The following is a 21,114-nucleotide window of genomic DNA, read 5'->3' as shown; positions in this document are numbered from 1 at the left end:
TGCATAAGGTATGTCCAAGTCCCATTTGTTCAGGACCATGGAATCAACGCTGGGGAATACTGACTGCTGGTCAAAGCAGCTGTCTATTTCCTCACAGGAAGAAAAATGAGGCAGAAGGGCCTTTCACAACCAGCTGGAGCTTAGTGCAAGAGAGAACTGCCACTGCCAAGCTGGACTCGACTGGTGACTCTGAACTTCCAAGGAGAGGGCAGTGCCACAAAATCTCCTCAAGGGGGAATGTAACCACTCACAAACACTGTCCAAGCAAGGGTGGGAGGATGCTGCCAGAGCCTGCCATTCTGATGCAATATGCCAGGCTAAAGCCCACACAGGGATCAGATTATTTCAGGAGCATTACTTCTCTCAGCTGTCAGTTCCAGCTCCCTGGAACTGGGAGGGATGAAGAACAAGACAGCTTTAAGACACTCAAGGGCTCCGTTGTCCTCAGGCACTCTGGGGACCTGCCTTTTCCTGACTTCCCTTCTGTCCTCTTCAAATCAATCCCCTCCCAGCGGACACTTTACCTTCAAGGTACTGCAGCAAGGAAGGGATCTGGGCCATCCAGGGAATCCCCACCGCTCTGTGAATTGCCCTGTGAAGGGTCTTCAGCAGCTGCAGGGCAACAGCTCCATGGCCACCTCCTTCATAAGGAGAGCAAGCAAGCACCTGGAAGAGGGAAGGAGAGAGAATTAGAGCTCCAGCCTGACAGAGGAACAGCAGTTTGTCTGAGAAAGGAGAGGGGCTTTGCAGGTGCCATGGCAGGCAGCACACAGCAGAACTGCTTCTCTTTTTGCACTGCCTCCCTGAGGAATGGCGCGTCCTTGCTATTCGAGAGGTCCACACTGGGAATGCCCAGGCAGTCCTTGGAGGGCAAGACGCCCTCCAGCAGGCTTGTTCCTCCCTGAAGGCTGCAAGCATCTGCCTTGAAAACAGTCTCCATCCGGAGCTCTCCCCCTTTCCCTTGGTCAGGAAAACTCTGCCCCGAGGAGTCCCCAACTACTCACCAGGAGACGTACCAGCAGAGCCTGGGGAGTTGGCAGTTTGGCTGGAAAGAGAAAGAAAGATCCATTTCAGCAGGCCAAGTCCCACACAAGATGATCACCCGTCCATCCCAGGCAAAGCCTCCAGGACAGGACTGAAGGGGCCTGATAATCTGCTGATAAATTTGCCTTCCCCCAGCTTTTCCCATCTTAGGGTATCCATGCAATTAACGTGCCGAAAGGAAGGTAACTCCCCAGCACTGCCAGCAAGGAGTCCTCCATTTTACAGGGAGAATGCTGAGAAATGAAGAGCAAAGCATTTTCTCTGGGAAATGCAGAGGAAATTTCCACAAAGGAAATACAGGGCAGGACTCCCTGTCACCTAGCAGAAGGGCAAGGCTGTGCTGTTCACTCTTCCCAGCCTCCCAGTTGGGTCTGCCAGGGGACAGAGACACACACAGGCTCAGCCTGTCCACCTGACAGAGCAGGACAGAATACTTTGGAAGTTTCTCTCTTTTACCGCGTTCTTGGTAGCACAGGTAATTGGGTTCCTCCTTCTCTTCTGCTCTCTCCTGTCTCTCCACGAGCTCCCTGAGGCAGCGGGAGAGTGGGACCAGAGTGCCAGTGTACTGAGCTGGCACTACGAACTGGAGGAGCCTTGGCCATAGGAGCTGCAGAGCAAAATACAGCAATTCAGCACGTCATTCTTTCCATCCCTTCAACTCCTGTTTTCATAGTGGCTGTCCTCTGTGGCTATGACCCAGCCCCTCCACTGTTAGCCCTCTCCAGGGCATTACTTCATGTCTCTCCCACCCTTTCTCTTCTGTCTCTCTTCCTTCCAGTCCACTGTCCTAATCCCCACTTGAGCCCATCTCTTGGACTGTTATTCACAAGGCTTCATTTCCCCTCTCCTCCGACAAGACATTCTGGTAGCCCCGTGCTCGGAAGAGCTTGTCAGCAGGGAGGGGGAGGGCTAGAAGAAGGTATCCTCAAGGCAAGGAGTAGCACCAGGTGGTGGGATGACTTACTCTTGTCATGCCGCTTGCTGAGACGTCCAGGGTGTCGAGGACATGTAAGCAGAGAGTTTGAAGCGCGGTCTCTGCCACTGCTTCCCTCTCAGAGAGGTTTCCTGTCTCCTGCAAGACACAAGTTTGAAAACACTCCCATCAGCTACTGTTTCTTCAGGAAGAGGCTAGAGGCTTCAGTAGGAGACTTGGCTTTTGCTTTGGGAGCACAGGTCACCTGAGGTAAGACAATGGGAAATCCTATAGTAGGGGTCACATCCTGGACTGCAAGGAAAACTACACAGAATGCAGAGAGAGCAACTGCCTGTTTGCAATTACCCAACCAATGGGGGTAAATGGTTTATTCGCGACAGCAGATGCTCAATGGCCCGAGCTCTGTTTTAATGACACCAAAGAAACGCTCTTCAGAGGAGTTCTGCTCAATTCCTGCACTGAAAGGAGAGCAGAACTGGCCCCAAGGACAAGGAAGAGGAGGTGGGAGTTCTTGACACGCTTCTCCTTACAAATGCAGCCTTCAGGAGCCTCACAGCAAATGACTGAACAAGAGGAAAGGCACAGCCAAAGCCAAGAGTTTCACCAAGTCCTTGTTCTGGTGAGCCACCTACAAGGAGTCATTCCCTGTGGACCTGGCTGGCAACACCTAAGAAAGAGGTGCCTGTGGTCCCTTTGTTTCCAGAAAGCACACAGGGCCCGAAAGCACTGCATGGAGGGCAGGACAGGTTTGGACAGAAATATGGAGGACAAGGAAAGAACTGGAGAGCTTTTCCGGCTTGTCCTGCTTAGCCCACAATTTCTGTCTTTTGCTGATCATCCATCAGCAGTTCAGAAAAGACTTGTCCACCTTTGTATCCTGCTGAGAATCCACTTTTCCAGGGTGGCTTTTGCCAAGCAGTTTTGCTGAAATCCCTGGCAGCACCACTGCTCTTTTCTTACTCTCCCACGGTGCCTCCCATTGCATGACATGGTGGTGTAGCACCACAGCCGCACCCTTGACAGCAACAGAGAGATCCACGATTCAAGTCGGTTGGGATGCTGATGAGGTCATGGCACCAGGCACTCAAGGGCTGCTGCTTGGGGGCCTCCACATTTTCAGGGAAGCTCAGTGCAGTAGTCAGTGGACAAAAGGCACAAAACAAAGCCCCAAATGTCACATTCTCCTCTTACCAGTCTGCTGGTGGCCCGACTGAACTCCCTGAAAACATAGGCCACCAGACCCCAGGCCGAACAGTTCTCGACACCAGAGCTGAACAGTTCCTTGATGAAACCAAGAACAGCCACCTTCACCTGCCGGGGAGGAGATTGCAAACAAGAGTAACCATGAGTCCTTCTCTCCGAAGCAGGAAACATATGCCTAGGCTAGATCCAAACTGCGTAGGGAAATGCTTCCCCTGTCACTCATCAGGCTACCATCCCTTCCCCAGCCACCTCACCTTACTCCGGTGGTCTCCAAAGACAGTTTCCACTGCCTTGACAACCAGGAACATGTTCTTTCTTATCGCCATTGCTGAAAGGAAGTACAGGTACGTTGAGGCAGAGCCCACCCCTCCAAAAGAGCACTGTCAAAATGTCTCTGCTTTCTCATGGACAGCTAGACAGAAAGCACGGGGCCAAAATCTGACTTCAGGGGAAGCAGCAGAAGCCAGGAGCAACAGGGACTGCCTAACACAGAGAGTTAGAAAAATGGGATCCACACTGGAATTCACTACTCTTTATGCTCGGAGTGTTACTGAGCTTCAGCTGTCACCCCTGACGAAGCGTGGTCAATAACTATCCAGACAGACTGCTCGGCTGGGTTTGATACGGTTGGAGACTACAATTCATTTGGGTAACATAGTCTTTGTAAGCACCCACGCATTTCTGTGCTTCACCCTTTCTCAGCTGAAACATGGTAAGGTGCTTGGTCCACACTAAGCGTGTGCCCTCCATGGATTTTGACAAGGCTGCTGGCCTGTTTCTCAGAGCTGAAGGGGACTCGGGCGACTTCTGAGATACCTCAGGGAGTGTGCACTTCTTGTGCACTCAGGTTGCAGAGGAGTCTGGTCTACCACAGCCCAACTGCACAGCCTGAACACCTCCTCTGATCAGGCTCTGGCAGTTCATGGCTTCAGCTCTTGGCTGTTTCTGCTCGTAGTCCCTCAGCCAAAGTACATCATTCCTCCTATTTTCTTCCTAGTGTTACTTACGGTCACAATGAACAAAGAATCTCAGCAGAGACAGGGCTGCTATTCTAGAAGCCTCGTTCTCAGCCTCCAGTTGTGAGTACAGAAACTCCATGGTCTCCTCAGGGAAGCTTCGGGCTGGAGGGAAGAAATCATGTTCTAGGTTAACAATCAAGCTCTTCTCCCATTGCAGAGCTTTGCAGGAGAGTTTCAAAGAAACCACAGCCAAATTCTGTTTTCTCCTTACCTAGTAGCAGCATGCAGTGGCACAGCTCTGTTTTATGGCCAATGCGGTGCTTCTTGGTCACATCCGAGAGCTGTGGGAATGAGGTACGTTTTAGGATCAGTCTTGAGAGAGACTGAAAAGAATCGCTCCTATGAGGTCTTGTCTCCCTGGGGACTCACAGGGAAAGATGCCATTCAAGAAGGACAGTGCTCTGTCCTCACAAAGCTGTCTTCTGCTTCCCCCCCACCCTTCTGTCTCTCTGGAACTCTACGGAGAGGCCAGAGATGAGCTTGTGCTCTGACAGACAGCTTCTAGATCCTGGAGTCAGAGATGAACACCTTCCTGAGTGTCTTGTCAGCTCCACTCTAATGCTCCAGAGGGAGTTTGAGCCTACGACAGGGGACCCACAGCCAAAACAAAGGCTACGCCCTAGAGGCAAGAGCAACCTTTGAGTTCCAGTCAGTTCCGCAGCAGCAAAAGGCCGTTAGGATACAAGGGCTGGCTGGGATTCCAAGGCTCAGCTTCAGCTCTCTGGGCTCCAGATTCCTCCTGCTCTCTGCCCGAGCAGGAAACTCCTTTGTGAACTGAGCTGTCCCTGGAACCAGGCAAAGCAGCCCTGGAAAAGTCCGTGGGCACCTGGCCGGAATGGGGGCCTCAACAGCTGTATGGACCTGACTGCAAGGTATGAGAAAAGCCCAAAGGAGGGAAACTCTGCCCTGCCACCCCATGGGTCTTTCCTGCCAACCAGAGGCAGACCTGCTAACCCAGAGGGAAGTGCAAGATGTTCAGCCCCTGCTTACCTGGTTGTGCACAACAATGCAGATGATAAAAACTCTTTCCCTGGGGATAAAGGGCTCAGTTTTCTCCACAGCTTCCAAGAAATGCCTGAGACGCTACAAGAAAAAGTGAAAACGAGAGGGTGGCTTGTGAGTGAGAGCAGCTCATTAACACAGGACAGCATGCCTCCACAGTTGGCTGTTCTCTGCCCTGAAAAAACAGGCAGTATCAAGCCTCCCCCTCCATCTGTGTGCGACTGTCTTGGCTTCTTCTCTAACAGGTTCCCAGCTCCTCCAGGAACTCCCACAGCTCCCTGATCCCAGCACACACTCACCCTGACCCATGCAGCCACATCGTATCTTGCCAGACACCTCACCTTGGTCACGTGAAAACCATCTTGGACCTCTTCATACTGGTCCAAGAGCCAGGAGAGCTGGTCGCACACATGCCCTTGATACTCTTCCTGATGAAGGAGGAGGCCCATCATAGCTGCCACAGCCCTGATGATGTCCTCCTTGAGCTGCACACAAGGAAGGCAGAAGACCTCTGTTTGCTCCGACTGAAGCTCTGCTCTAGGAGGCAGCATCCCCCAGACACAAACTTCCCCCTTCCCAAAGACCGCCATTTCCCAGCTTCCTCTGGAGGAAACGGTCTTGCTCGAGAAGAGAGAGAACATTTCCCCTCTTCTAAACCCAAGACCCTTGGGGCTCAAAGGCCACTGGAATTTGGCTGGTTCCCAGCGGCGGTTCTCCAGACCCGGCCTGGCCTCACTAGTTCATCGCGAGGCTGCAAAGTGGGACTCCAGGCACACTGCCTGTTGGCCCACAGCATTTCCACACTGTCGAGCTGCAGCAGGCTCCCAGCTCTAGACAACGCCTCAACGACCTGCTTCCTCCCTGGAAAGCACTTCTCCTGACGTGACACCACTGTTCCCCAGAAAGACAGGTGAACTCCAGCATTGCAGCTGCTGCTGCTAAAGGGCCACAAAGGCAGCCAGTCTCACCTCCTTCTCTTCACAGTCCAGCCAGTTTCTGACCACGTAGCAGAAGAAAGGGTATGTCTTCTCACAAAGCTGGGCTTCCCCTATTCGAGGGAAGGAGCACTTTGCCCAGTCTTGGAAGTAAACAGTCACCCCTTTCGACCACGCTTCCAGAACTGCATGAAAGATGGGGAGAAAGGTCACTCTGTCAAGTATGTCCCAGAGAGAAGAGTTTGCATTATCACTCCAGCCTGTCTCAAACTGCCGTCCCATGCAAATCAGCACTTAGCTCCAGAGCAGTTTTGGGTTCTGGGGCAGGCGTGAAATGTTTGAAAATGCCTTCCTTGAAATGCTAAGCTGTTTCTCTCCTCCCTCTTCTCCTCCTTGTTCCTGCTAGTCCTTTTTCCCCCCTCCAAGATTAGCTGTTGAGTAGTAAAATTAGCTGAGTAGTAAAACTCCAACAACTCCATTCCCTTCCTGGCCACAGCCATCTCCTGAGCTTTAGACATTCTTTTATGTTGTACAGACTGTTTGGAGCTTTAAAGGGCTGGAGCTCCCTAGAGGTTCAGAACCTGCAGTAGCAGCTTGAGAGAGAAGAGACTTGGGTGCCGACTGCCGCTCACTAACTTCCCCTTCCCTCTGCATCCCAGTGCAGCCCTGGCACTAGAGGTGGACACTTACCAGCACAGAAGGCTTGCTTCATCCTGCTGCTCTGTACTCGCCCCAGCATGGTGTACATGACATTCCAGGTCATTTCCAGAAACGGGATGCAGCTCAGTGCTGCAGAGAAGGGCAGAGGGAAAGCAAACAACCTGCTGTCAGGAAAGCTGTTCAGCAAGGGTGCCCTTCCCCGAGGGATGGGAGCAGGGAAGCCCTTCAGGGTGGGACTGGAAGCAGAGTGGAGCAGAACTCCGCTAGGCTGGGTCTTCCCACGGTCCCATCCTTAGGGCACTTAGCTCAGGGGACAAAGCCACCACTTCCGACTGCTCCCAGGCAGCAAAAGATGTGGAAGCCATAACCCTGTAGCCCTCCCATATTCCAACAACCGAAACCCTTCTCCCGCTGCTCAAAGAAGCCAGCACCAAAGCATGCAGCCCAAGTTGCCGTACCATAGCTCGTGGCCAGTTTGCTGAGGGTTATAAAAACAAATTCCTGAGGGATATCCTCCACAGGCTTCAGATGACGCTGTAGCTCTTCCATGACTTGTAGGAAGTGAGAGCGGGCCAGGGAGACCAGGATGTCACTTGCTGCTCTTTGCACGACATCCGTTACACCCTACAAAAGGACCATGAAGGAAAACCATCAACACAGGAAAGACTGAGGCAGCGGGGCAGATGGAACTAGCCAACGATGGCTGTATGACTTCAGCTCTACATTTCCATGTTGAAGGGAAGAGTGAGAGAAACGTCATCTCTCCAGAGAGATCCATCAGTGATAAATATTCCCTGCCTTGTTTGGCTGCCACCGCTTTGCCCCTTTGTGAAAGGTAAGCAGTTCAGCAGTCCTAAACTTGTTGGTCAAGAAAGAGTTTGACCATTTGCCCTTCTGTGCTACTGCTGCCTCTCCCTTCCCTTTGTGACAGCGGGAGAATAGGAACAGAGAAGCTCCCAGAAGGCTCCAGCAACGAACACGCTCCACACAGAAGGCCAGATGGAATATTGGGTACAGCAGGGAAGGGACTGGCACTTCGCCATGCCTCTTCCTCAAAGCAGGATGACTACCTAAGAACGGTAATCCAATGGCCAACCGTGTGGAAGCAGGCTGAGTTTCTGCCTCCCTGCCTGGAGCCTTTCCCTTCAGCACAGACATGCTTGTTACAGCAGTCGTGGGCCTGCTTGCCTCAGCTGCAGCCAAAGGCCCAGTGCCACTTTACACAGGGCAGCTACTTCAGAGGTTGCACCTGCTCAAGAGCTTGGCTGGATATGGCCCTTTCCCTCAAGGAGTCAGCTGCCCTGAGGAAGAGTCTCCCATAGTGGGATCTGGGGACTGTCATTGGTTCTTAAGGCAAAGGGGAGATCTTTGGTGTCATGCTATAGCTTTCCAGACAACAGGGCTCTAGGCAGGATGCTTTGACTAGTTTCGAAGAGAACAAGCTTGCCACTCTCAAATCCCTTGAAGCCAATGTTATTAATTGGCTTAACAGATCTCTCTCCAAATGGTCGCCATCTTCCTGGAGGATTCTCCCCAGTTCCTGGTAAATTTCTACCCGATTACCCTGAGGACAAATCAGAACAGGGAACATCTGAACTTCTTTCTCCTTGATGACCAGGATGTCGTAGAGCACTTGGTCCGTACAGCCTTCCCAAACGGCATCATGCAGACAGCTCCATTTCGAGGATCTAGTCCTAGAAAGTAGCTGAGTGACCAGCCTCACAAGGAAGTGTTTCGCCAAACGGAGGATCCACCCATTGCTCTGGTAAGGATCTTCCCAACTTCACAGCTCCCTCCACTCTGCTGGATATTCTGCAACCACACAGTTGCTGCCCCAAAGAGCTCATAGCTCCTCTAGACCAAACAAAGTGCCGGGGGCAAAAGGAATACACGGGACAATGGCATTTCCAGACTTCCTTGGTAGGGCCTGACTCACAGGCTTCCCCCGGCTCCTTAGGGAAGTTCCTGGGGTAACTTTTGTGGATCATACCGGGAGATCTGCCTTCCCTGCACAGATTGGTTCTCAAATTATGTTTATGTTTCACTGCCTTTGAGAAGTCGACAAAGATCAAAGCATGGTCGGAGCTGCAGACAGCAGCCCAGACAGAGAGGTGGCCGGGGGCTTAGGGTGGGTGTAGGACTACTGCTGCGCTCAGGAAGTTTTCAGAGAATATGTCGACAAAAGGAGGAAGCCTGGGGAGAGCAAATGACCAGAAGGTTGGCCGTGTCCTCTACTGCACTCCTGCCTTCTGTGAGAAAGGATGATGTGCAGTAGTGTTGTCTCCTAATGACTGGCAAAAATTGCATTTCTGTGATGCGGTGTTTGCAGGAGAGTGCATTTACCATGTGGCAAGAGCACATCCCCTGGTGCCTGAGCCAGGCACGTTCGGAATCCAAGTGCTTGAATTCAGGCGGAATCCACTGAAACTGCCACTCCCTTACCTCATTTTCCTGCAGTTGGCACAGAAAGGAGACCACAGAGCCAGGCAAGGTGTTGGTGGCTGCAGGAGGAGACTCTGCATCCACGCCTCCATCCTCAGGCTCCTCAGGTCTCACCCGGGAAGCTCTTTTAGTCAAGCGACCTGGAAGGAAACAAGCTGAGGATTACCTGCCCTCAGGTACTAGCATCAGGCAGGGTCAAACGGCTCCCCAGCCTTCAGGGAAATCCCTCCCCTCACTGCTAACACCAGAAGACCAGCTGGTTTGTAGCAGGTGCCTCTATTACCCAGCCAAAGGTGGGCGTATTGGAGCCACCAGATTCAGGCAGGCAGGCCTGACGTCTGGCAGATGGCATCAAAGTTGTCTGCAGTGTGCCGAGGAGACACAGCAGAAAAACGACTCTGCCTTGGTTGCTTCCTTTCCCTTCCCTCCGAGGGATTTTGTGGATGAGTTCCTTGGGTGAGAAGTTCACAGCAGGAGGATCCAGGTCGAGATCAGGCATTTAGAAATCGAGCAGAGGACAGCCCCGAACGGGAGGAGCTCTGTGGGCCTGCCATAAAGAACTGAGGAGTGGCCCTTACCCCACCACAATCGTAATCTCTTCATCTCGGAAGGAATTCCTTCCGGACAGCAGTGCTCGCTCCAGCTACCTCCTCACAGGTGAAGGAGCAAGCCACTGAAGACCCCACCTCCCCAGACGCCCGGGCGGGCAGCCAAGGCCATTGTGACACCCCCGCGTCCCACGCACACCTCACAGACGTCTGCTGACCGCTGCGGGCTGGTGTCCCAGGCAGTCCCTCCCTTGGGGGATGGCACCAGAGGTGGGCACGGGCTCAGGAGCAGGCTCCTTGCCCTCCCACAAAGCCACTTTTCCCCATCTCGCTCAGTCACTCGTTCGTGGGTCTTACTTCTGGAGTGGTCAGGAGTATGGACGGTATCTGCGCGTCTTCTCACACCTCCTTTTCTGTTCAATTGGCATTTTCCAGCGACCGGAGATGGAGTGGTCACCTGGGCTGATGGGCTCTTTTCTTTCTTTCTTTTCTGCCATGATGTCGATGCCCTCAGAAAAAGAGGCTTATGCCATACCCTGGAGATAGAGTATTTCTCAATAGATTACAAGAAGACAACCTTATGTGACTGTAATTTTCATATGACAGTGAATAAAGATAAAATTGTAAACATATTTTCTGGAAAATTTCTTTTTCTGTGTATGGAAATACATTTTTGTGCATATTTCCAATCAAATGTAAAAAAAAAAGTAACAGCATTCTATTATTGTTGCCTAAAGCTTTTTTCCAGTTAGTGTGCATTTCAATTAATATATTTTAAATGTACAAGTATTACAGATAGCAATGTTAAAATATAAAAATTGATTTTTGAGTTACAAGCAACTTCCATTTAGATCCACATATTAAAATGTTTAAAAAATATCAATTAAAGAAATCTTAAATTATTCTTCTCATCAGCCAACTCCTGGGAATTCATTAGCCAGGAACTTTCAGACATCCCCCCCACCCAAATGTTTAATCACAGAACTGTATTCACAATTCTCATTTTGCTCACATGGTAAGACAGTGGCTTCTTGTTTATTCACTGTTCCTGTGACAAAAATCTAATATAGCATGTACAAGAACATCAGATACTTAGACTAACAGAAAATCAAACCACTAATCATAGTTGTTAATTGCTATTGCTAATAAGCAGTCACAGTGGCGCTGGGGTAGCACGTGTAGTGGAGGCTAAATGCAATAATACCTCGTTTTGATGTTGTTCTCTTATACGAAAGCACTTGGAGCAGATTAAGACATTTCTCGCCCTATTTTGTTTATTGAGTGGACCCTGATACTGGGGAGAAGCTGCCGTGAAGCAGACCTAGTAGTCAGCTTCCTTAGAGAAGGCGTCTTGTCCTGTATTTGAGGGCTTCCGGTACGTTTTGACAGACAGTAGTGAGTGACGGGTTTCCTTTGGACCCCCCCGGGGAGCAGAAAGTTCTGCCGGGAAGGCAAAATGTTTCTTGCGGCTGGGTTGGAAGAAGCTGGCTGCTGATGCAAGGCAGTGACAATTCTGGGGAGTCGCGGGAAGTTCTGAAAAGACGGTCGTTCCCTTTTCTAGAAGGCTATGCACTTCGGTTCCTAATAGCTGTAGTAATGAAGCCAGGTAAGCGTTCGGGAGGAGCCCAAGCCACTTTTGCCTAGCGAGTATTGTGCAAGGGGGGCAGGAAAGCGCTGCGCCCTGCTCCTTGCTGCCCTCGCGTGTCTGAGAGGCGGCACTGCACGCGGGAGGGGGGGCGCGCATGCGCATTGCGTTCCGGCGCGCTCACGGCTGCCCTCGCGTGTCGACAAGGCAGCACTGCAGCCGCCGGCGGCCACCGCTGCGTACGGAGACCGTTGCGGGCAGCCGGCGCACACGTGCGCGCTGCCGGTCGCCGCGTTGGCCGCTACTCTGCGCTCTCTCGGGGACGGGTAAGCGCAGGGGCCGCGCTCGTGCCCCCTGCCCGGTGCTCACGGACCGGGAGCGCTTTTCCCGAGAGGGCTTTTCCTTCTCGGTGCTTCCTGGGGGCGCGGGGACGGGCAGTGCCGTCTCGGAGCTGCTCCGCGGCGCTCTCTCCCCGGGGCAGCCCCAGCGCCTGCTCGCTGATCCCCGCCGCTCTCTCGGGCGCGGGCAGAGCAGCCTCGGGGCGCTCGCTGCTCGGCCTGAGCGCCGGGGTGGCGCGGCGGGCTGCGGTTGGCGCGCGGGAGCCGGCCGGCTGCAGCGCGGCGCTGCGACCACGCGAGGGTGGGGCCATTGCGGGTCTGGGCTGCCTCGCGCTGCGCTCCCCCCGCCCCTCGCGCTGCGCTCCCCCCGCCCCTCGCGCTGCGCTCCCCCCGCCCCTCGCGCTGCGCTCCCCCCGCCCCTCGCGCTGCGCTCCCCCCGCCCCTCGCGCTGCGCTCCCCCCGCCCCTCGCGCTGCGCTCCCCCCGCCCCTCGCGCTGCGCTCCCCCCGCCCCTCGCGCTGCGCTCCCCCGCCCCTCGCGCTGCGCTCCCCCGCCCCTCGCGCTGCGCTCCCCCGCCCCTCGCGCTCCGCTCCCCCCGCCCCTCGCGCTCCCTCCGCCCCTCGCGCGCGGTCCTGGGCCGGCGCACGCGCGGTGCGGCGGCGCGAGCCCTGGGCGGCCGGCGCACGCGCGGTGCGGCGGCGCGAGCCCTGGGCGGCCGGCGCACGCGCGGTGCGGCGGCGCGAGCCCTGGGCGGCCGGCGCACGCGCGGTGCGGCGGCGGGCAAGATGGCGGCGAGCAGGGCGGGTGTTTTGGCTGGACGGCGGCGGGCGAGGGCAGAGGCGGCCTGGAGTCGAGCATGTGGGGGCCGCGGTGAGGCGAGGTGAGGCGAGCGTGCGCCTTCGGGTGGCCGCGGGTGTCGGGCTGTGTCCTGCCAGCCGGGGCCGTCGCTGCGTGGAGGCGGCGGGGCGGGGGGGGGGAGTCGGGCCGGGGGCCGCGCCGCGCCGCGCCGGGTCTGCGCGGCGCCGGGTCTGCCGGAGCGCGGCTCTGACTCTCCCTTTTGCGTGTGTCGCCTGTAGGGCCCCGGTTCCTCCCCAGCGCGGGCCGGGGCGTGCGCTCGCCCCTGCGGACGCAGCCTGGAGGAGTGTGTGGGGGGTGTCTGCGCGGGGGTCTGGATGTCTCTAGCAGCGGCACGGCAGCCTGATGCCTCCTCTCGTCTGGGACGCGGGGTCCTTGGGGAGTTCCCTGCTGCCTCCTCTGGCATTCTCTGCGAGCTCATAGATCCCTCCACCTCCTCTCCTCCCCCCCCCCCCCGCCCCGCTCCCCTGTCTGGTGGGGTGGGAGACCGGTGGCTGCTCCCGCCGAGCTGAGAGCCACGTAGGGCACCCCTGTGTGCTCACTACGCATCTGGGATGGCACCCCTGCCCTGAGGGCCCCGCAGAGTCCCACCCTTCCTGCAACCAGCCCCCCCAGAGCCATTAAACCACCCACAAATCCTGCCCCAACACCCCCACAGGCCCCAAAACGCCTCCGAGCCCTGCCGCAATGTTGTCACTGACTCCAGACCTTCCCCTGCACTCTGTGCAAGGCCCCAAACATTCCTCAAACTGCTGCCAGACCCAGTGCCCGCAGCAGTGAGGCGTTCTAACAAAGATGGGGTGCGATCTGCGTCTCCGCCTCGACTCAGTCCCGCTTTAGAGAAACAGGAACTTAGAGCACTTCCTGGTGAACAGTGTTGATGAGTGAATGTGCGGATGACAAAGAGACTTTTCTCTCTTTTCTTCTGAGCCGCCTCTCAGAAGCCTCTGTGTGTGCACGATGTGGCTGATCTGGGATAATCGTGCTGTGCGCAGTGCTTAAGGAGAACATTGCCCTAAAATGGAGGGCTAAGGAATAGCCTAAAAAACCTAAAAGGCTCGGGAAGAGCCAAAGAGAACACCGATGGGCTCTGGGAAGCCCCAGTGATGCTAGTGAAAACAGCGTGGCTTTTAGGCACCTCCTCAGAGCAGCAGCAATGTCTCGCTCCAGCCTATGGGACAATGGGGACTCTTAATTACCGCCTTGAATTACCACAAGTGTTGCAAAAGCAGAAGGGACTAGGGAGCATGCAGAGCAGGTTATGGACTATATGTCAAGTTTAAACAAGCAACAAGCCCCTCTGCAAACAGAAACAGGTTTAGCCCTAAGTAATAGACGAAGGTAGCTGTGAGTAACGTGAAGCGAAGCGGTGACGTCAGTCACCCCGAAAGCCTCGGAGAAGCGGACTGAAAATCTGGTACCCTCGCGGCCTCGGCAGTCTTTTTGGTTTGTTTGGCAGGGTAGCCCACCGAAGGGGGACATCTCGAAGAGAAGCAGCAAGACCTGGGGATCCGGTGGTTCATTTTGGTCGTCGCCTGTGAGGCCAGCATGCAAGAGTAAGAGGAAGCTAGGAGCAGTCTCAAAAAGGTAATAGGTCTGAAAGGGAGACAGGCAAATCGAGGGCTGTCGTTCCTCCACGTAGTTAAAGACCGAGAGAGTTGTCGGTTAAGCGCATGCATACGAGGGTTTGCGAACAGTAACAATAACACTGAAGCGGAGTAAAAATAAGGTTTCGTGGAAGATGGCGTTAGGAAGGTATTAGGCGACGTGCCCGCCTGCCTAATAACCTAGCCCTAATTGCTGTGTGTAACGTTTCCAGACCGTTTACCCTGCAACGTATGGTGCAAAGTGCCGTATTAAGACCTTTCCCTTAAGGAAAAGAAGAAGAAAAAAAGAAAAACAAGGGGGAAAAAGAAAACAGGGTAAAGAGAAAAAGATCATGCATAAGCCTAAGCGTTTCACTGGAAGTAAAACGCGAGTTTATCGCTTCCTTACAGAGATGGAACCAAGGACAGCAAATGCTGACGAAGAGAAGAGACGGACGAGCGTTTGCTTGCGGTTAATACCGAAGGGACGGGATGAAACAAGGAAGCCAGAATGCAGCAGCCCCTCGATATCACCAGGAACTGCTACAGGAGGAGGCGTTCTGGCACGGGTAACTAGGGTAAGTATGGCTAATGACCGTTAGCAGTTATTTCGGCCTCCCCGAGGCAGCGCTGAGGACTGAGTAACCCGTTCCTGCCCTGTGGCTGCTGTTGCCTGTATCTGCCTTAGCTTTGCTTTGGCTGTTTCTCTTTTGTTTTGTTATCGTACACGCAGCTACGGAAAGGAATAGATGTCATACTTACTTTTTTAGATTAATTGCCACGGCTGAAGTTGAAGAGACCAAGAAACGTAAGCCGCGAAGGGGCACATCTTGAAGAGAGGGGGCTAGACCTAGCGATGCAGTTGTTCGTTTTGGTCGTCGCCTGTGAGGCCAGCATGCAAGAGGAAGAGGAAGCTAGGAGCAGTCTCAAAAAGGTAATAGGTCTGAAAGGGAGACAGGCAAATCGAGGGCTGTCGTTCCTCCACGTAGTTAAAGACCGAGAGAGTTGTCGGTTAAGCGCATGCATACGAGGGTTTGCGAACAGTAACAATAACACTGAAGCGGAATAAAAATAAGGTTTCGTGGAAGATGGCGTTAGGAAGGTATTAGGCGACGTGCCCGCCTGCCTAATAACCTAGCCCTAATTGCTGTGTGTAACGTTTCCAGACCGTTTACCCTGCAACGTATGGTGCAAAGTGCCGTATTAAGACCTTTCCCTTAAGGAAAAGAAGAAGAAAAAAAGAAAAACAAGGGGGAAAAAGAAAACAGGGTAAAGAGAAAAAGATCATGCATAAGCCTAAGCGTTTCACTGGAAGTAAAACGCGAGTTTATCGCTTCCTTACAGAGATGGAACCAAGGACAGCAAATGCTGACGAAGAGAAGAGACGGACGAGCGTTTGCTTGCGGTTAATACCGAAGGGACGGGATGAAACAAGGAAGCCAGAATGCAGCAGCCCCTCGATATCACCAGGAACTGCTACAGGAGGAGGCGTTCTGGCACGGGTAACTAGGGTAAGTATGGCTAATGACCGTTAGCAGTTATTTCGGCCTCCCCGAGGCAGCGCTGAGGACTGAGTAACCCGTTCCTGCCCTGTGGCTGCTGTTGCCTGTATCTGCCTTAGCTTTGCTTTGGCTGTTTCTCTTTTGTTTTGTTATCGTACACGCAGCTACGGAAAGGAATAGATGTCATACTTACTTTTTTAGATTAATTGCCACGGCTGAAGTTGAAGAGACCAAGAAACGTAAGCCGCGAAGGGGCACATCTTGAAGAGAGGGGGCTAGACCTAGCGATGCAGTTGTTCGTTTTGGTCGTCGCCTGTGAGGCCAGCATGCAAGAGGAAGAGGAAGCTAGGAGCAGTCTCAAAAAGGTAATAGGTCTGAAAGGGAGACAGGCAAATCGAGGGCTGTCGTTCCTCCACGTAGTTAAAGACCGAGAGAGTTGTCGGTTAAGCGCATGCATACGAGGGTTTGCGAACAGTAACAATAACACTGAAGCGGAGTAAAAATAAGGTTTCGTGGAAGATGGCGTTAGGAAGGTATTAGGCGACGTGCCCGCCTGCCTAATAACCTAGCCCTAATTGCTGTGTGTAACGTTTCCAGACCGTTTACCCTGCAACGTATGGTGCAAAGTGCCGTATTAAGACCTTTCCCTTAAGGAAAAGAAGAAGAAAAAAAGAAAAACAAGGGGGAAAAAGAAAACAGGGTAAAGAGAAAAAGATCATGCATAAGCCTAAGCGTTTCACTGGAAGTAAAACGCGAGTTTATCGCTTCCTTACAGAGGTGGAACCAAGGACAGCAAATGCTGACGAGGAGAAGAGACGGACGAGCGTTTGCTTGCGGTTAATACCGAAGGGACGGGATGAAACAAGGAAGCCAGAATGCAGCAGCCCCTCGATATCACCAGGAACTGCTACAGGAGGAGGCGTTCTGGCACGGGTAACTAGGGTAAGTATGGCTAATGACCGTTAGCAGTTATTTCGGCCTCCCCGAGGCAGCGCTGAGGACTGAGTAACCCGTTCCTGCCCTGTGGCTGCTGTTGCCTGTATCTGCCTTAGCTTTGCTTTGGCTGTTTCTCTTTTGTTTTGTTATCGTACACGCAGCTACGGAAAGGAATAGATGTCATACTTACTTTTTTAGATTAATTGCCACGGCTGAAGTTGAAGAGACCAAGAAACGTAAGCCGCGAAGGGGCACATCTTGAAGAGAGGGGGCTAGACCTAGCGATGCAGTTGTTCGTTTTGGTCGTCGCCTGTGAGGCCAGCATGCAAGAGGAAGAGGAAGCTAGGAGCAGTCTCAAAAAGGTAATAGGTCTGAAAGGGAGACAGGCAAATCGAGGGCTGTCGTTCCTCCACGTAGTTAAAGACCGAGAGAGTTGTCGGTTAAGCGCATGCATACGAGGGTTTGCGAACAGTAACAATAACACTGAAGCGGAGTAAAAATAAGGTTTCGTGGAAGATGGCGTTAGGAAGGTATTAGGCGACGTGCCCGCCTGCCTAATAACCTAGCCCTAATTGCTGTGTGTAACGTTTCCAGACCGTTTACCCTGCAACGTATGGTGCAAAGTGCCGTATTAAGACCTTTCCCTTAAGGAAAAGAAGAAGAAAAAAAGAAAAACAAGGGGGAAAAAGAAAACAGGGTAAAGAGAAAAAGATCATGCATAAGCCTAAGCGTTTCACTGGAAGTAAAACGCGAGTTTATCGCTTCCTTACAGAGATGGAACCAAGGACAGCAAATGCTGACGAAGAGAAGAGACGGACGAGCGTTTGCTTGCGGTTAATACCGAAGGGACGGGATGAAACAAGGAAGCCAGAATGCAGCAGCCCCTCGATATCACCAGGAACTGCTACAGGAGGAGGCGTTCTGGCACGGGTAACTAGGGTAAGTATGGCTAATGACCGTTAGCAGTTATTTTGGCCTCCCCGAGGCAGCGCTGAGGACTAAGTAACCTGAGGGGCTCTGGCCTGGGTTGGGGCAGAAGTGCAGGCAGGCGGGATCAGGCATTTTCCTCTCAGCTCTCCGAGCTGAATCCTAGCCCTGAAGGAAAAAGCACTGGGGGGAGGCTACTCGGACACCTGCCATGTCGAGGGCAGGGGCAGGAGCTGACCCTTCCCCGACGGACGTACGTACGGACAGACGCTGGTGCGGCGGTGACTCTTTGGATATCGTAGGTAAGGGGAGGCACGCTGGTGCCGAGCTCCAGGGCGGTTTGCCTGAACACGATGCCTGAGGCAGGAGGTTATGCATTGTGTCCGGGGCTGGGAGCTGGTCCCCGAGTCCCATGTACTTGGGAGTGCCTGCACTTGCCAGGGAGCCCGGTGCTGTTCCCAGAGCTGCGGGGAATTTCCCTTGCGTTGCCTGGACCCTCGGGGCTCTTGGGGGTGTTTCCCCTCATCGCGAGGGCTGCCAGAGCCCCTCCAGGGCTGCGTGAGGTCCCCGAACCGCTCCCGGATTTGCTTTTGGCACTCCGCAGTGTCGCTCGTGTGCCTGGGGCAGCCTGCAGGCGCCATCCTGTCAGCCGCGTTGAGCCCTGCGGCGTGCCTGGTGACCCCTCTGGTGTGCGCCAAGGCCCTTCCTCTGTATTTTGGTCTGCCCCAGAGCCCTGCACTTGCCCTCTGATGCCCTCAGGACCCCTCAGTTCACATTCTGGGTTGCCCCCGAGCCCTCTGCGTGCCTTTCGGTGCGCCCCGTGGCCCCGTGTGTGTTTTGCGGCACGCCGCAGAGGTCTCTGTTTAGCTTTTTCTCCTGTCCTGGAGTTTTCTGGGTGCTTCTGGGTGTGCCCCAGGGCCCTCCTTTTGGTGCCCCCCGAGTCACTCTGTTTGCTCTATCGTTGTTCTTTTTTTTTTTTTTTTTTTTTCTTGACTTGTGTTGCACCCAGAGCTCTCGATTTGTTCTTTTGTGCTCCGCATACTCCCCTTTCCGCACTCTACACCCCAGGCAGGGCTCTCCCTTCAGCTCTCAGCAAGCTGCTGTCAGGAGAGTGGGGGTGCCTCTGCTGCCCTGGCAGCCCCAGCTGTCCCTGAAGGGGCTGATGGCCAGGCCCCCTGCCCAGTTCCTGCAGGCCCACAGCTGCGGGCCCTGGGGCTGGGATGAATGCCAGGGGGAGCTGGGTGGCAGGACAGGCCCCAGGTGGGGCTGATGGCAAGGGCAGGCCCACATTTGGGGGCTGGGGCTGCAGTTGGGGGGAGCTGGCGCTGGGGCAGGAGCTGGGCAGCGGAGCTGCCACGGAGCACGGCCCTTCGGGACCAGCCCGGCGGCCGCCCCGCGGAGGAGGTGAGCGGGGCCGGGGGAGGCGCACTGCAGGCTGCGGGTCCCGCATGTGCCGGGGGTCCCGGCGGCTGGGAGCGTCCCGGGGCCACGGAGGCGGGGGGAGGAAGGGGGTGCGCCGGGGCTGTGGTGCGGTTTACTGCGCGGTCGGAGGAGCGCGGGGGGGCGGGGGGGGGGGGGTCTCCTGTGTCAGCTCGGGAGCGTGTCGGGGAGCGGGGGGAGGAGGGTCGTGGAGGGGCGGGGGCAGTGTCGGAGCTGAGGCGGGGCCGGTCGCGGGGGTGTCGGGGGAGCCCCGGGCCGGTGGTGGGGCCGGCGGGGCCGCGCTCGGGGCTCTGCGGCCGTTTCCGGGGGGACAGGGGGGAAGGGGAAGGGGGGCGGGACGGAAAGGAACGGAATGTGCCGAGGGTCAAAGGTGCCCCAGCGCTGCGGGTGGGGGGCGGGAGTTGGGGTGCGGGAATGCGGGGAGCCGTAGCTTTCGGCGCGGCATGCCGGGAGCAGTAGTCTTCCGGCACTGGGCTTCCGGTGGGGCATGTTCTGAGCGCGGCATGCTGGGAGCGGTAGTCTTCCGGCACTGGGCTTCCGGGCGGCCATGTTGCTTGGCATGGCATGCCGGGAGCAGTAGTCTTCCGGCACTGGGCTTCCGGGCCGCCCTTCTCGCGTGCACGGTATGCTGGGAGGTGTAGTCTTCTCAGGCGGGGCTACTGGGTGACCATGCTGCGCCTCTCGAGGTGGCCCCGCGGGGGGGGCGGCGGCGGCAGGTCCCTGCCAGCGGGGTTCCCAGCGGGTGGCCGCGTGGCAGGCCAGGAGCTGTAGTGCCTGCTGGGTCTGTTCCTTACTGGACATGTGTCACTCACGCCTGAGTCCCCACAGGTCACGGGGGACAGTGGAATGCCCCTGTTTTTCCCCGGTACAGGGCAGGAAGTGTTTTCCATCTCTGATGGTGTTGCAAGACAACCTTGGAAGCTCAGAAAGAGTGTTCCTGCTGTTTAAACTAGGCAGATGAGGAGGAACCCCCCCCTCCCATTTCCTGGGAGGAAATAATTCTTTAATCAAGGCCATGCTAGAAGTGCTAAAGCCTTAAAGAAATAGTAAATCAAAATGTTTTGTTTTCTATGTAGACGTTGCCGATTTAGCAAAGGAATTCGAGGTATCCCCGAACTGAACTGTCCTCATTATAATACAAGAAAATCACGCCCATAGGTCAGAAAGACCTGTGCCCGGGTGAAGACCCCTCCCCTGAGCATGCGTAGTATTAAAATGGTGTGTAAGCAATATTAGAATTGTATGTAAATCACTAACCAACCGGTGTAAGAGGGAAAGTTGCAAACCTTGCAACTTGTATAAATGCTACTTGGAAAGCCGGGGCGGGGGGGGGGAAGTTGCGCTTGATTTGTGGGGAAAACACCGAGCAGCCAGGCTTGCACAACTCTGAAATAAATAAGCAAATGTCTCTCCTGAGCGTGTCATTATTGGCTTAGTGCACAGCGGGCAACGAATCCGCTTTTCGGACAGCAGCGTGACCAGGCAGGGTTGTCCCCGGGGGCTGGGGCTGTCCCTCTTGGAAATGGGGAGGGCGGGAAGAGTAGGAGGGGTGCTGCGGGCTCCTGGGGGTCGTAGCTTTGCTCAGGATTGGGGCCGGTTAGGCAGCTGCTGGGAGGAGTGGCGGTGCTGGGAGGGCACGGTGGGGAGCTGTCCTGCTGTGCAGCGCAAGGGAAAGTCGACCAGCACCGTTGCTGTCCGAGGACCCTGGAACAGCCCGAGAGACCCTGGAACAGCCACCCCACGGACACCGTGTCACTGCCTCGCAAGGCCACTGCGTTCAGGTACGTTTGACTACATCCGGCAGAAGAAATGTAAGCCGAAGGATCAGGGCAAATAGCTGCTTGTCTAGGTTTGTTACCTAGCGACGCACTGGCAAAGCTTTTTATGAACACCCGTACTCGATCGAGTGCGTATTCATTCTGTGAATATTAATTACTGCCAGACCGCGTACGTCACTGATGCTTTAAAGCAAGTCCGTGGCGCTGGGGTAGCACGTGTAGTGGAGGCTAAATGCAATAATACCTCGTTTTGATGTTGTTCTCTTCTACGAAAGCACTTGGAGCAGATTAAGACATTTCTCGTCCTATTTTGTTTATTGAGTGGACCCTGATACTGGGGAGAAGCTGCCGTGAAGCAGACCTAGTAGTCAGCTTCCTTAG

General features: G+C 54.8%; 1 protein-coding gene and 1 long non-coding RNA gene across 2 annotated transcripts in view; one reads left to right on the top strand and one right to left on the bottom strand.

The window, feature by feature from the left end:
• Nucleotides 1-370: 370 nt before the first annotated feature.
• Nucleotides 371-6,419, bottom strand: LOC135328413 (maestro heat-like repeat-containing protein family member 2B). The gene is made up of 12 exons (XM_064511776.1): nt 6,171-6,419; nt 5,544-5,687; nt 5,191-5,283; nt 4,412-4,481; nt 4,189-4,302; nt 3,436-3,509; nt 3,170-3,289; nt 2,009-2,116; nt 1,501-1,651; nt 1,005-1,045; nt 525-666; nt 371-390 (listed from the first exon to the last, which is right to left on the bottom strand). Exons 1-12 carry the CDS (start codon nt 6,417-6,419, stop codon nt 371-373), a joined length of 1,326 nt encoding a protein of 441 aa, XP_064367846.1.
• A 6,997-nt stretch (nt 6,420-13,416) lies between these two features.
• Nucleotides 13,417-21,114, top strand: part of LOC135328421 (uncharacterized) — a 73,528-nt gene continuing 65,830 nt past the window's right edge. The window contains exons 1-6 of the long non-coding RNA XR_010389249.1: nt 13,417-14,728; nt 14,921-15,084; nt 15,495-15,661; nt 15,854-16,017; nt 16,428-16,594; nt 16,787-16,950. This is a non-coding gene — a long non-coding RNA (uncharacterized LOC135328421). The remainder of the gene's footprint in view (nt 14,729-14,920; nt 15,085-15,494; nt 15,662-15,853; nt 16,018-16,427; nt 16,595-16,786; nt 16,951-21,114) is intronic.

Source organism: Dromaius novaehollandiae, chromosome 5 (assembly GCF_036370855.1).
Source record: "Dromaius novaehollandiae isolate bDroNov1 chromosome 5, bDroNov1.hap1, whole genome shotgun sequence".
Classification (NCBI taxonomy): Eukaryota; Metazoa; Chordata; class Aves; order Casuariiformes; family Dromaiidae; genus Dromaius; species Dromaius novaehollandiae.
Note: the sequence above shows the minus strand (reverse complement) of the source record. Positions and strands in the feature narration are given on the sequence as shown.

Excerpts from the sequence above, each read along its gene's own strand:
- LOC135328413 (XM_064511776.1), bottom strand. The coding sequence starts at position 6,419 with ATGGGACGGCAGTTTGAGACAGGCTGGAGTGATAATGCAAACTCTTCT. Across the intron at positions 5,284-5,543 it reads ATGGTTTTCACGTGACCAAG|CGTCTCAGGCATTTCTTGGA; the intron begins GTGAGGTGTCTG and ends TTTTTCTTGTAG. Across the intron at positions 4,482-5,190 it reads GCATTGTTGTGCACAACCAG|CTCTCGGATGTGACCAAGAA; the intron begins GTAAGCAGGGGC and ends TCATTCCCACAG.